This window comes from Ptiloglossa arizonensis, chromosome 1 (genome assembly GCF_051014685.1).
Source record: "Ptiloglossa arizonensis isolate GNS036 chromosome 1, iyPtiAriz1_principal, whole genome shotgun sequence".
Lineage (NCBI taxonomy): Eukaryota > Metazoa > Arthropoda > Insecta > Hymenoptera > Colletidae > Ptiloglossa > Ptiloglossa arizonensis.
The window spans coordinates 1,130,678-1,145,326 of NC_135048.1; the positions used below are offsets into that span (position 1 = coordinate 1,130,678).

General features: G+C 37.4%; 1 protein-coding gene across 1 annotated transcript in view; it reads right to left on the reverse strand.

Moving 5' to 3' along the window:
* Kn (EBF transcription factor knot) overlaps positions 1-14,649 on the reverse strand; it is a 153,762-nt gene that overhangs the window by 2,731 nt on the left and 136,382 nt on the right. The window contains exons 8-12 of the mRNA XM_076327711.1: positions 11,111-11,243; positions 5,523-5,677; positions 5,230-5,356; positions 4,436-4,738; positions 2,499-2,759 (exon numbers count right to left, since the gene is read on the reverse strand). Of these exons, the coding sequence (XP_076183826.1) occupies positions 2,499-2,759; positions 4,436-4,738; positions 5,230-5,356; positions 5,523-5,677; positions 11,111-11,243 (979 nt within the window). The remainder of the gene's footprint in view (positions 1-2,498; positions 2,760-4,435; positions 4,739-5,229; positions 5,357-5,522; positions 5,678-11,110; positions 11,244-14,649) is intronic.

The window sequence follows — 14,649 nt, forward strand, 5'->3', positions numbered from 1 at the left end:
CGCTTTGAACCAGCGTAGAGATTTCTCATTCGAGATAAAAATATCGAAAATTAGTTATTTTTGACAAACATAAACTTTGCGATTAATATTTGTTGTCTTCACGTCGGAAGCGATGCTTTCCATTTTTATAAGCGAAGTCCAGAAATGAAGTTTCTTTTTTATGGCCACTGATTAAAGTAAATGAAGAAAATGTAATTATTTGTAAATAGTGGTCACTTGAACAAATATGTACAATTTTAATTTTATATTTCGGAAATTAGTGTTAATTAATTTAATTCGATACTTTTTTTTTATTCAAATACGAAAGAAGCAATTTCTAACTTGTAATGCGTGTATACTATGCAATTGCAGTATATTGTGCAATATATATTGTGATTGTTGTTAAATTGGAAACTTAATTATAATTTCATCGTATTGTCTACTGTGTATATATATGCACATGTATATATGTATGTACCCATATATATATATATATATATATAATTCAGAGTCGGAAAGCATTGCACGACGAAGAACGAGCTTTGTTCGAGACGTCGTTCAGACACGTGCCAATAAAACGACCACACTAACGACACTAACGATCTCGTCGTCCAAGTGGCACTCTCAACAATTGGTGGCAACGAGCGGTATTAGAATACTCGTTCCACAATGGCACTTTCATATTGCGATAATAATGGAGCTATGCGAAGATTCGTTTTAGTTTCGTTAAACGTTAAACGTTTTCGTCCTGTTGTACACATAATGCGATCTAATGTTATTTATAGTACATTCATTAGTTTTACATTCAATACTTGTTAAATATAATTATGAAAAATATGTAATCTCTGATAAATTTTGCAAAATACAAATATTGTTTAAACTTCTTATCAAATGTTTCTACTCGCGAAGTAAACGAATTTTGATTTAAACGAAACTAATCGTTTTTTAGTATTAGTGATTTTGATTAAGCCGGAAAAAAAAAATAATTCGGTACAATACTATACGGGAACTGGTTTTGTTATAACCACGATCGAAGTAATAATTTTCTCTCAAAAATCTATCTTTAGTTGGTAAAGAATATTACAAACTGTTTTGAAGTTTACTTAATTGCACATTATACGTGATTTATGAAAGTAATCGAAAGTTTTTATAATTGAATACCGAATCTAACGAAAGAATGTAACAATAGATATGGAAGCAAGCTGAATAGCAATGGAAACGAGAAGATAAAAATTTTATTATACTCGTTGTACGGCTTTCGAGTATTTTATCGATCGACAAGAGTACTTTGGCAAGCGGATGTATCGTAGATACCGGCCAGATATTAATTATTACGGTATTAAAGCTATTATTTGTACTACGAGATAAATACGTTAAAAAGTATCACTTAATGCATTTGTACGAAGGTAACTGAGATATGACATCGAATTAATCAAGGACAGGAAGCGGTTATCAACGATTCGTAAACGAACGTGTGTACATACATTCTCGAATCTCGTCTCTCGTGCATGTTTCTCATAATTCTTTAATCGCAGTGCATAGGGTGGTTGTGGTGGTGATGATGGTGGTTGTGATGGTGGACGGTTAGCGGTTACTGGGCGGCTGTGGCGAGGTGGTGCTGTGTGGACCAGTGCGGTGGGACTGAGGTGGTCGGTGGTCGTACTACGGGGGCGAACGCACTCCCGTCCCCGGACGTATAGAAAATGCCATACTGTTCGTGCGCTAAAACGAAAATTTCACATAAAGGAAAATCATAAAGTGCGTGCACCTGAACGAAGTACTAAACATAAGAAGCGCGTGCGTGTTAGGACTTCACGTACACGTAAGTACTTACATACATGCGTTTATAATAAAGTACAAATCGAAGTGTATCGTTGTGAATCATTTTTCGAAGCAAGTTACTCCTACCTTTTCTGTTTTTGGTAACATTGATTTTATAAATTGATTGCCGGTGTTCCTAGAAATGCTTTCTCTCAATGATTTTTCTTAGATCGGTAAAATTTTCTAATATCGAAGAATACTTTTGAAACGAAAAATGAAGAAAAATAAGATACGAGCGATTTTATACTCGACGGTTAACTTAACATTGAACGAACTGTACGTAAAATCATACTGTGAAGAATGTCAACGAAAAAGAATTACGTACGCGTCAGTTTGAACATTGAAAAGCATCGAAGTAAATACCATTCTAAAAAATGATATGAAAACAAACTTAAAAATAAATATTTACAAAGATCGAACTATGTATTAAATATTTTATAATTGTAAGAAGAGTCGTATTAACGTCTACGGTTTTATACAGCTTCGACAACGTTTCGGTATTTATCACTCTAAATCCAATTATTTAGCATTAGATATTGAAATTGATTTTCGCCATAATCACTGGACGATGATGTTAATTTTTCAATTACGATTCATCGAGCCCTATCACCGATACACTTCGAATTGTCGAGGAAGCGTTAAAACGATACAGTAGAATCGCCAGAGAAGGCTCGAAAAATGCAGTTAAAAATACTTACGCGATGTATAAAGGGTTGGGCTACCGGTGTAGGGGTTGGCGACTGAATAACTTCCATTGGTGCTGTGACTGTGAGGTGTACTGGCCGAACTTCCGCAATAACCACCACCGGTTACAACCCCACGTGGACTCGCGCTACTGCTCTGCCTGTAAGCATCGACATTACCACCGACGCTTCCTCCAACGCTACCACCACCGCCGCCGCCGCCACCGCCGCCGCCACCGCCTCCAGCACCGGCTCCTGTCGTCACGGAACTACCGTCTAAAAATAGAAACCTGCCCGTCAGACGAACCCGTCAGTATTTCATCATTCTGTTAGCGTGTTGCCTAGTGCACTGGAACAAACAGCCGATACAGAAACACGAATAACTCGGTTTCGCGATTTTACACACAAGTTGGATCGCGTTACACAGGAAGAGGGCCAAGGTAGAGAACAACCTGACCATTTCAACGCTTTAGAGAAATGCGGCTCTCGAGAATATCCGACACATTTCGATGTTTCGTCGATTAAATGGTAAACCGGCGATTAAATCGTAGCAGTTTTTACAGAATTTTGAACATTGAAATTTGAAGTATTATTGTAATGGACCGCGTGAAAATATTTCCACGTTTCTACGTTGATTCTTACGTATTGTAATCTATTATATTATATTTGTTACACAAATTAATATTTCCACTTTAGCATTATATACAAAATAATCAAATAGTTTACGAATAATTAAGAGTTTCTTCTTTTTGTTAAAAGTAAAACCGCAATAATTATTTATTAGCACCGCGAGCAGTATTTTCTTCAATACGGTAGTTTCTTTTAATTTTATGTCGAATAGTAAACCGTTTAAAGGAAGGAATAAAAGTAATTACGTATTGTTCAATTCTATGAAATTTCAACTTGTGTATGCAAAAATACAAAACTTCCGTAGCGTTCTTATCAACATTGTTATCTTGGGGAGTAAACAAGATAGACGACAGAGTGAGCGAGATGAAACAACAGCGATTAATATAAAAGACAAATGTTTATATATTTTATTATCTTCTTGTAAGAGCGTTACTAATGGATCGGTGAGACTTCCAAAATGAAAATGAATTCACATATTACCCAGTTCCGATTTTTCTGTTATTTAAAACAGTTATTTAATACGTTTTCATACTGAATAATAAAAATTGAAATTGTTATATAATCTCAATATATCTTCGTGAGAGTGTTGTCAACAGATCGATGGAGTTTTTCCGATGAAAATCAATTCAAACGTAATCTTATTTCGACCACTTTTAATTACACGTAATTGAAAGTTTGTCATAAATGATTCGAGATACTATTAACGATATAATATAATTAAAAATAATCCGAATGAACTTTAGACTCATTTTTATCAGAAAAATCTCACAAATCTATCGATAATCCATCTCGAGCGCGTGCATCGTCGAATTAAGAAAAAAAGGTTGATTTCTGGAATAAAATTGTTATCCTTTTTCGATATAACATAAGCGGACTCGACCAACGTAGTCGTAACCTATATCGAGGTATTACTGTACTCTCAAATATGTATACGTAATTGAAAGTAATCCGTATAAGATCGTATTTGGACGTATTTTCACCGGGGAAATTTCATCCAACATTTCAATTTTCATTAGTAATAATTATAACAGCTACGAGAATGAGTATGTTACATCGAAGCGGGTGTTACCGTAGAAGAAAGTAACAATTGTTTTCACGGTCGTAACGAGATCTTGACGTTTCGAGAAATCAAACTGTTTATTCGTTAAAGAACGTTCGATCGTTCCGAATTTCGCGTGAAATAAGTATTTGTAATAATGTTAACCTTGGCCGCAGGGGCAATTCGGAATTGGGGTGACTCGATATTTTACCTTTCGAATTAAATGCGCAAACTAATGAGGGCTTTCACGTACAGGCCATAGAGAATACTTTTTAATATTTACCGTCTGTCCATTTCGCCGCACTACCATTTTCCTGTACCGCTACTGCAAGTTGTCCTGTGTATGAGTTGAACGCCGTCGCCGAACTAGAGGTAGGAGGTGCAGGAGGATGGCCCGATCCTGGACTCCTCGGAGCACCTGTGATTCCCGCGTTTCCACTTCTGGGCATACTATATAAAGCTTCCGCAAGATCTGCCGCCCTCTTCAGAATAATTTCCTTCGGTAATTTCTCGGGGTCACCAGGATGTCGTGGAATAAGTTTCTGTAACCTTTGGAAGCCGTAGTCGATCGTAGGTTCATTTAATGCTGGAAAAATTAATAAGAAAGTTTGTCCTTTTAATCGCAATACGTAACAGCATACGAACGAACAAAATTTGGAAATTTATCGCTTCGACGATCTTTTTTCTACCACTAGCTTCCTTTACGTAGTAATTTTAAGCAATTTCTTCCGTAATCGTGAGACTGTTTCATTTAACCGAGGTTCGGTGAATAAACAACCACACGTCAAGAACAATAAAATATATTATTTGTCGGAAACGCACTCTTTGCAACGGACAGATAATATTTGCGCTCGTAACAACACTGGCACGTTCGTATGCATAAGAGCTCACGTTAATCGTGTAACATAATTCTTGAAACAATTTTACACGATTTTCAGTAATTACACGATTAAGTTTAATTAACCTAGTGCTCGATATGAATTCGATTTAAGCAAGGAATATTTTGTTTATACAAATCGTACATAGAGCGTGTAAGGGACTGGGTCGTGGAATGTATCGTGTATCAGTTATACTCACAAACATAAACGAATCTACCAGGCGCTCCTTTGCAAAATTGTTTAGTCTTATATGATAATGTAACTTCAACGACACCTGGTATCTGCCTTGGTGGAGTTTGCACTCTGATTGCGTTCGGTGTGATTAACTGAGAACAAACGATTGAAAAAGTTCGTATACGTAAATCCAAATCCAATACAGTATAAATCTCACAGATATTGGTAAATTCTTTATTTTGAAAAATTAAGCTTGTACATTGCGAAGGTATTCTGGCTTTAATTTTGGTCATTTGTATAAAATGTTGAATTACACACCTCGCTCCAAACCAACATCGACCCAAAAACTACTTGAAGTCCATCGAAGAAGTTTTCACCAATGATTATTACTGTGGACCCACCTGACGTCCATCCTTCGTTTGGCGATATCGCTTTTATGCACGGCGTTTGAAGAGGTACGGGTGTATAGAGACCTAATTTTGCAAAAACACAATATTATCGGACACTCGATAAATTATGAAGTACCAATGAAATTTCGTTATCCAGTGTTTACTTCGGCAAACTTCGAACTCGTCTAAGCGAATCCCTCCAAAACTTATATAAGCGAAATACCGCAATTAAATTCTCTTTCCTTTTTTCTTTCTCGGAGCAAAGAAGATTTGCCGTTTCGGCCAGTATTAGCCTTTTAATATTATCCGAAGTGTTGTCGGCGAATTTCACGCAGATACTGCTGCGTAACGAAATTGTTCAAAACAACACCTGTATTCAAATTATTACGAGTTGAGTTTGAAATATAGTTTACTAAAAGAAGTATACACTGTTGACGCGCGAGAAGTTCGCCAGGGACTTATAAGCTAAAACGACGCAAGGGAAAAGAGAATTGTCCACCCATGTCGTTTGACGAGGAACGCGAACGAGATGCAAAATGTATCCGAGATGCGTTCGCGAACTCTATGGTTACATTTCACTTCGTTGTGTTTTTTTTTTGTTCGCTCTCTTCGTTCTTAGTTCACGCGGTAGACTTCTACGCATGTCCAAGTTACAGTTACTACCAACTTTTTTCTACAACTAGCTTCTCTTACGTAATAATTTTAGGCAATTTCAAAAACCAACAGTAACAATGTATCTGGGCAAGGGCGCAGCAGTTACGTCTCAACTGTTAACGCGAATGGACAATTCCCTTTCCTCTGTGCCATTTTAGCTCGTAGGAGCTAATTTGGCCCCGGTAACTTCTCGCGCGTCAATAGTGCACACGTATCCCTACTAAACGTACACAACAATGCCACACTTGTTTCAATATGTTGAAGTTACGTGGGTAGAGCATTCGATAAGCGGGTCAATTACGAGCTCTTAAAGTCTGTATGTATTTCACCTTTGTGATGCACGTATGGCTTTACTCTACGACGGTTTACACGAGACAGCGGAAAGGACGGACGAAACGGATTCACGCGATTGTAATTGCGCTAGATAATAATTACCACGGACATCGTTATTATAATAATACTAGAGCAATCGCTAATCGTTCAGTTTCTACGCGATACAAGAGATATATAGATCGATTTTACAATACGCTGCTCTTCGATATTCTAATTGGTGAATGTCAAGAATATTCCAACTACCAAGAATAGTCGACCGGAAGTATTGCAGGAAATGTAAAAAATCAGTTGGAATGTGTGAGTAAATACGCGCGTTGAAGCTACGAAGCTGAAATTACAATAACGAGTTTGCGGCAAACGAAGATTCGCGTTTACAAGTTCGACAAATTGAAATTACAGAAACGGTAAACACAATGTGTACACTGTGAAAAAAATTTGTAAGGGAGTAAGTCGAAAAATGACACGAATTCCCTCGATTGTACGAGGTGAGCCGAGACAGTTAGTTAGGGGGTGGGATACGGAAAATTATCTGAATATTCTGTTTATTCGGTCGAGGCCGAGTGGTAGATATATTTCTCTCGTGGCAGCGTGGCAAGCAAACTCAAGCCACGAGAATGGGAGAAAGTAAGAGAGAGGGAAAACGACAGAGAATCTATGAAGGAGAACGACACCAACGCGTAGAAAGAGAAAGAGAAAGAGAAAGAGAAAGAGAAAGAGCAAAGAGGGAGGAAGAGTCTGAGGGTCGGAGTGGCCGGAGAAGAGTTGTAACAAGAAGGAAGGGGGAAGGGGGAGGGGGTGGGGGCGATCGGGCCGTTGGTGTCTCTGCTTGGAATTTATAACCCAATGATATCATTTTGTACCCCGGCGAAGCCAAGCCACCCCCGGTACCGACCCTGGTAGAGCGGAGCCACGGCAGAGTGGCTGACATCATGGTATATTGCTCCCAGTGATGCTCAAACAGTTTCCACCTCGGGTGCTTACGCGTTGTTCCGCTATTAAATCTCGAAAGCTTAAGAGATCTGGACACCGTACTCGAACACCGAGCGCGAGGAATCTTTCTCTCCTTCTCGATATTTGCGTCAGCTCGTTGCCAATTAACAATCGGATTATACTCGAATAGATTTTCACTAGGTTCGGTAACGTCGAAATCATCGTCTCCTCTGAATCAATCGACGTTTTCTTTATCCGTCGCGTCGTCGCGTAATGTTATTTTTATACGTATTTCGATGCTGTAATATTTAGCTCATCGGTACGGTTTTTCTTGGACGAAGTAAGTCGTAATTTGAATACGTGAGCACGGCACAACGTTAAAGAGTTACAATTCGAATGTAAATGGGGATTCTTGAATGGGACACAGGTATTTATTGCGTTCAATGTACAAGAAAGTCGTTAAACAGAGTCAGCCACGTTGGCAACCACTCCGGTAGAGAATTGTCGGGCGAAATGGTATGGGGCAGAAATGTAGGAAGAGGTGGAGTGGAAGGAGGAGGGTTGAAAAGAGGGATTCAGTAGAGGAGGCCGGAACAAGCGTACCAACCCGGAATAAATAAAATCCCTCGTGCCATTACTGAGTGGTAAGGGGTGCTACTCTCTACCCCCGAACTCCTCTTTTACCACCAAACCGTCGTCGAAGTCGAGGAGCCGTTGTACTCCATGTTCGGTCCGATTCTCTCTGATCACTGTGAGATCGCGATATAACTTCGTTCACCCCGGTAAATACTCGAGAACTTCGCCAGAAAAAGTTGCTTTCACTTTCACCGCGAACGGCATCATTAAGTTGATATTTTACGACCAAAGCTACTTTCCCTTCGCGTGGACGATTTAAACGGTTCGTATGAATTTTCAATCGCGAAGGGCGAGTATAACAAATACCGTGGACAATAATCCAATAATTTATTCCGAGCCAGAACGGACTAAAATAAACGAATTTATTATTGGAACGTATTAATCGGCCGGCAGTTCTCAAGTTCACGTCGGATTACGCCTGAGAACGATGAACGCGGAGACACGGGGCAGCAGAATGTATGTAAATAAAAAGATCAAGATTGCATTGTAAAATTAATCTCTCAGATTTGAAGTCGCGTAGTTTTATCTTCGATTTGTTTAAAATTATAAAAAATATATATAGAACAAGTTATATAAATTTATATATGCCACCTGAAGAAATAGAGACAGAAAATAGCACTGTGCCGCACGAATTAAAAATATTGTGTTGTATAACGTAAGACGCTTAATGAATTTCAACTCTTTAAAGTGTAAAGGTTTAGATAAAACGCTTTATTGTGCGTGCTATTGTAAAAAGGAAATGTATCTGAAACAGATGAAAAAATTATTTTCCAACGTAACAAAATCAACGAAGCACGGTTTTCTATGTTTGTTTATTACGTTCTCTTTTCCCCTCTTTCGGTCTGTTTCTCTCCGTTTCTTTATTTGTACGTTTCTTACAACGTTTCGGGGGTTAGCTGTGCGAGGATTTGGAAATGGTGCGAAGATGTGGAATTAATTCATTGTTGTTTCATTAATTACATTGCACAGATGCCCCATCACCCGCAAAACAGCTATCTTCTACTCCATCGATTGTCTACAAATTAGTTTTTCTATACTTTATTGTATTTCGTTATTTATTTGTTCCTTTGTAAACGGGTTTAACCCTTTCGTAAAGAAAAATCAAAAAACATAAATTATACCGAACCGTTGTAGGGAATCGATAGTCGTAACATTATTTCTAAAAGCAACAGAAGAAGCGAAACAATTTAAAGGACAGCTGAATTTATCAACGTTAATAAAAATTCTATTAATGCTGATTGAACTGGCCGTAAACAGTCTTATGAAGTTTAGGACGTATTGATAAATGATGCGTTGGTAAGTAAATATAACTCCGACAAAATACCGGGACAACGGGAAAAATTGTTTAAAACTTTAAACGCAAAGAGTAAATCGAAATGTATTCTACGATATACCAGAGTTAGTATATTGATACGATATAGAGGCGAATAATCATGATCAAGGCAAGGCGTACTATAATTTAGTTCACGGGACGCTAAATGCAAAAATTTACGTTGAAACGCTTTCAAGTTTGGAGTAAAAATAGAGACGATGGGGTGGCGTCACAAGAGTTAGAAAAATTGGGAGAATTGTTCGAGATATCTTAAAAAAACTTAGCATTCGCAAACCAACGCGCCGCGACAACCACTGCGAGAAGAGAGTAAGACATTAGTGGAAAAAGGAAAGAGAGGAGAGAAGGTCATTCCGGCTGGGTTCCTCTTCTTTCCTTCTTTCATTTTCTTTGCACTTATTCCGTTCGCATCTTGTGTACGATGGTAGTACACCGACCAGATAACAGGGAGAGGCGAAAAGGCGCGGTAAGGCGGAAAGAAAGCTTAAAACTCGCGGTAGGAGCGAGTGAAAGGACGAAGGAAATAATGGGAAGGAAGAAAGTACAGGGAACGTGGCGGATCCCACGTATTCCCGCATCCCATTGATTTACATCTTGCCTTGGTGCAGGCACAAAGAAAGGATGGAGGAAGAAGGCTAGGAGTAGAGAAGAGCGCGTAGTCGAGGGGTTGCCGCACGATATCAGCCGTTTGTATGCGCGGTCGACGCCAAACTTTGCTGAATTGCCCTATGACTCCTTATATCCTATCCTCTGAGCACGCCCTCTCTCGTCCTCTTACGATTCCACCTTCCACTGTGGCCCTCGAATCGTTATACCGATCTTGAAGAAACCAACCCAGCCTGTCTCTCTCCCCTCCACAGACGTCTCTCTTTTTATTCGAGGATTTCGACAATCCTATTACGATAAGACAACACTTCGAACTGTTGTATTAATTTCCTACGAAAAATATAATCGAGAGCGAAAAGTTGTAAAAGTATTTCGTAAATGTTTATACTCTGTACAAAGAACGGATTTATTGAAAATATTTATACCGTTATTTGTACGACTTTAAAAATTACAAATTTCTACCACGATTATTGATCTAATCGAATACGTTTTCTCGATAAATAACGGAAACTGTAAATAAATGTAACGAGACGTTATTAAACGAGAAGTTTTTCCAGTTTGCAGTAGTAATACCGATATTTGATTTCGTCGCGGATTTAAATTATTTTATAATTTCGGTACAAGTTTCATTCACAAATAGAGAGTTTACTATCGCAAACTTGTAATAAGTTATTTATCGTCGATGATCATTGTACACTCGAATAAGAACGTAGCGTTTATACGGATCAATCGAGAACATTAAAGTTGTTGTTGATGTTGCGACAAAGACGGATTTGCTTTAAGAGCATCGTTTAAACTTCATCGCTCAGGCCAAGTCAATTAATTAGGGGTTATACTTTTAGCTGCTTGTGTAACGTGTATTAACTCGTTAGCCATCGCTGTACACCACTTCTTCAGAGAAGTATAATATAATACATAACGTATTGCCGACGAGTAACGATTGTTATCCTAATAAATTTGAAAATTACCACTTCTCAATTACACTCTTATGTAACGTTTACTTTACGCACATCGTTTGCGATACTCACTGTTGTATTCGCCAGGATCACTGGGATCCAATCGTTTCGCTCTGCGCCCGTGTTTGCTGTTGTTGTGAACGAACATGTTGTCCGAGACTGCTAGTAGTGGCCCCTCTACTCCTACTTGCGTGGAAATGACCACCTGTTACAGAAGATTGAAATTCGTCGACGTGAGATTTCAGTTGAAATTCGGTAAAACTGTGTAAACAAGTATCTTAAATTGCGGGAAGTAATACAGACAATAACAGTATACGTTCTGCATTTTCTCGAATTGAAACAAAAATGAGAAACTTTCTCTAGTAATAAAGAAAGCTACAATTATTTTTATATTTTTGTAGATTAGTTATCATATACTACGTGTATTAATAACGATATTTAATAATTAGTATTTATGATAAAAGTATTAATAATGGGGTTTTAAAAATATCGAATAAAGAAATTTGTGTTAACGAATATAAACATTTTTAATTATTCTCTCGTGTTTGTTTTTAATAGGAATGAAAATAAAACTTTGAAAAGATGGCGATTTAATGACAAATAATGTTTTTAATAGAACGATTATAATACATTTCGTTTCAGATCTATGAATTGGATTCGGTAGTTCTCCTAACGCGGGTCTCTTAATTATTTTTATTTTCATTTTGTTCAACGGGGGACTTTTTGTCGTTGCAAGTCGAATTTTAACGTTTCTACCGTTTACAGGTTCACATCGAATGACGTAAAGTTTAGATTCTATGAAATGCTTTTTTCGTTTGCGAGTAATTCTATGGCGAAAACTATACAAATATTTTCTTCTTAAATTGAAGATAAAATTAATATTACCTAAATAAAAGTTAAAATATATGAAATTACCGAAAAATAAAGTAAGGTAACTTCTATTTAAATCAATTGAACTTAAAGCGAGATGTTACGGTGAATTTAATTCATTTTATTTATCCGATATCATTTTTGCTTTCTTTCCGGATTATTTCGTTGCTTCTTTTCTATTAAAACAATCATATTTCAGTTACATCGAACCATCATCAAAATATGTAAAATTAGTAGATTAGCGTAGAAACGTACAATCGATACATTCTAGAACCTTTTTTCGGTCACGTTGTAATTCGATTGGCTTGCAAAAAAATTATACGTGCTCTTTCCGAAATTTTAACAAGTCATTAAACCCGATTGTGTTGTATTTTTATCTCTTTCCTTCATTTTGCGGGTATAAGGTCCGATTTTAAATTTTAGTTGACGAATTATAATCTTTTCTAACTTTTCTAGTAGATCCTGCTTTAGATGTAATGCGATTAATCGTTCGTACACACGTCAATTTTAGAATTCGAAACAAACTCAACATCGAGAAAATATTGGAAGTAGCCATCTTGTAGAAAAAATTCAAAACAAGGAAGGAAATGTTGACATTTAATTTAAGAAAACTGTAATTAAACCAAACGGTAGAGGGAGCAAGTTTCGAAATCAATGCATTTTTACAATTAAATTCACCAATTACTGGTGAGTCCAATTATACGGTAGATCCAAATCGAAACACGCCAATATCGGCCTTTACTTATCAGAAATATTATTTGTTATTAAATATTGAACCGATTAAAGGAACAAAAAGATTCGTAACTACTTTAAAGAAGATAATTTCAGTTCCGTAGCGGAGTGTAATTAAATGCAATGCCTACGGTTTCCACTATGCGTTGAAATGTTTTACAACGTTATCAGTGGAACGCAAAAGGATGTATGTACGAAAATTATATCGCACAACACATTGTATAATTTTATTTAGATGTAATGTAGCTGCGTGCATACATATGTACATATACGTACATATAAATGTAAAAAAAAAAACACATACGTATATATACATTTATACGTTAATCATATCTCTTGTGAACAAGCAATGCAATTTGATTCGCTGCATCGCGTTATGTAGTATATTCGCCATGTATTTCGTGACTCTCGTGTTTCCCTATTTACACGTATGATAGATACTATCATACAAATGTATGAATATAATCTCATTAAAGCTATGGCTCGGGTTACAGTTACATTGTATAACTAAAGCAAAGCGTTATGGTATTAAATGCTTGCTCTAATTTAAATATTTTATACGAACGATACTCTGTTATTCATACATCTAAACTTTCAATTACGTACACTGTATCTGCATATAATTACGATTTTTTGTTTCTTAAAACAGGACAACGGCTAATCGTGCGACAAATTAATATAACGTAAACTGAGAATAATATTTACTGTCGGTCCAATTCTATTTTCTCTGTCTTTTTGTTCAATGACGGACCGGATATGCATACATATATCCGTATGTATGTATTGTTGTGCGTAAAACTTTTGGTAAATTGAAACAAGCCTTGCGTTTAACCTCGAGTTTCCTGGACGCAAACAAGGGGACGATGATTTTCGGGTGAAAGTAGAAAGAACGTTTATAAAATCGGCTGGGTGGTTGGTAAATGCCCAAAGTTTTGTCCTTTTGCAACTTCGCAACTTTCTTGGCTGGTTGGCCGTATTACCTTGCGCGTAACGTAGTGCGAACTTGGCCAGCACAAGCGTGAGTATAACCTGACGGTCCTTCGCAAGAGAAATTTCCAAGGAAGGGGAAGGCGTACCGCTAAAATTTTAATTCGCAACTTCGAGTAATAAGCAATTCCTAAACAAATTTGAAAGCGCGATAACAACTTAACTTTGGTTTGCCTTTACTTAGCTATTCGGGCGAATGTATGTATATTAGGATAAACGAATGCGCGACAAAGTTCGAAAATTACGGACAGATTTTACCTAAGTGTTCCTTATAGCAACCTTAATTTAACCTCGATCCAATTTTATTCGCGCATGTATATTAATTTTCATTTCCTAGAGATTTCATCGCGATACATAATAGATTTCTACAAATTTTGCACGAGATGGCGTAGACGGTAGTCACTTTGCTCGACAGCTCGAATTCGAATGCTCGATTCTTTTTCTCCTCTGAATAATAATAAAAATTCAACTCTAGATTATACGTAGACCGTAAAATAACTGGTATTGACAGAGATCGTAAATTTATTACGTAACTTGCGTAGTATATTTGTGCGGAAAAAATTTTAACGTTTCGGGTATTTACTCTCGATCAAGGTTTCATTTTAAATCGAAAGAAATTGAGGGATCGTTACGCGTTTCGTTTCGTGCATCGTGTAATTTCAATTCGACTATCGTGAAATTCGGTCCAAGAAAGAAGAAAGTGTAGGAATTCAATGGAAGGAAGCGAAAAGGTAAAGCGTAATATTTTTGGTAATTTATTTTTTAATTCTTCCCTTTGTCTCTCAAAATGGACACGGGCAGAGTGACGAGATACGGCTGTCGGTGAGTAGGAGAGACCGTAATGCGGAGATGGGGTGGAAGGGTGAACGGATACAGGGGTGGGTCGGTTGATGCCGCGCTGAGCTAATTGCCAACCCCTTGGATTACGTCTCATGGACGGGGATCTCAACTTTCGACGATGGCCGACCATCGAGAAATTGCTCGTTTCCTCGACGAACTTCTTTTTCTTTTGGAAATTAAAA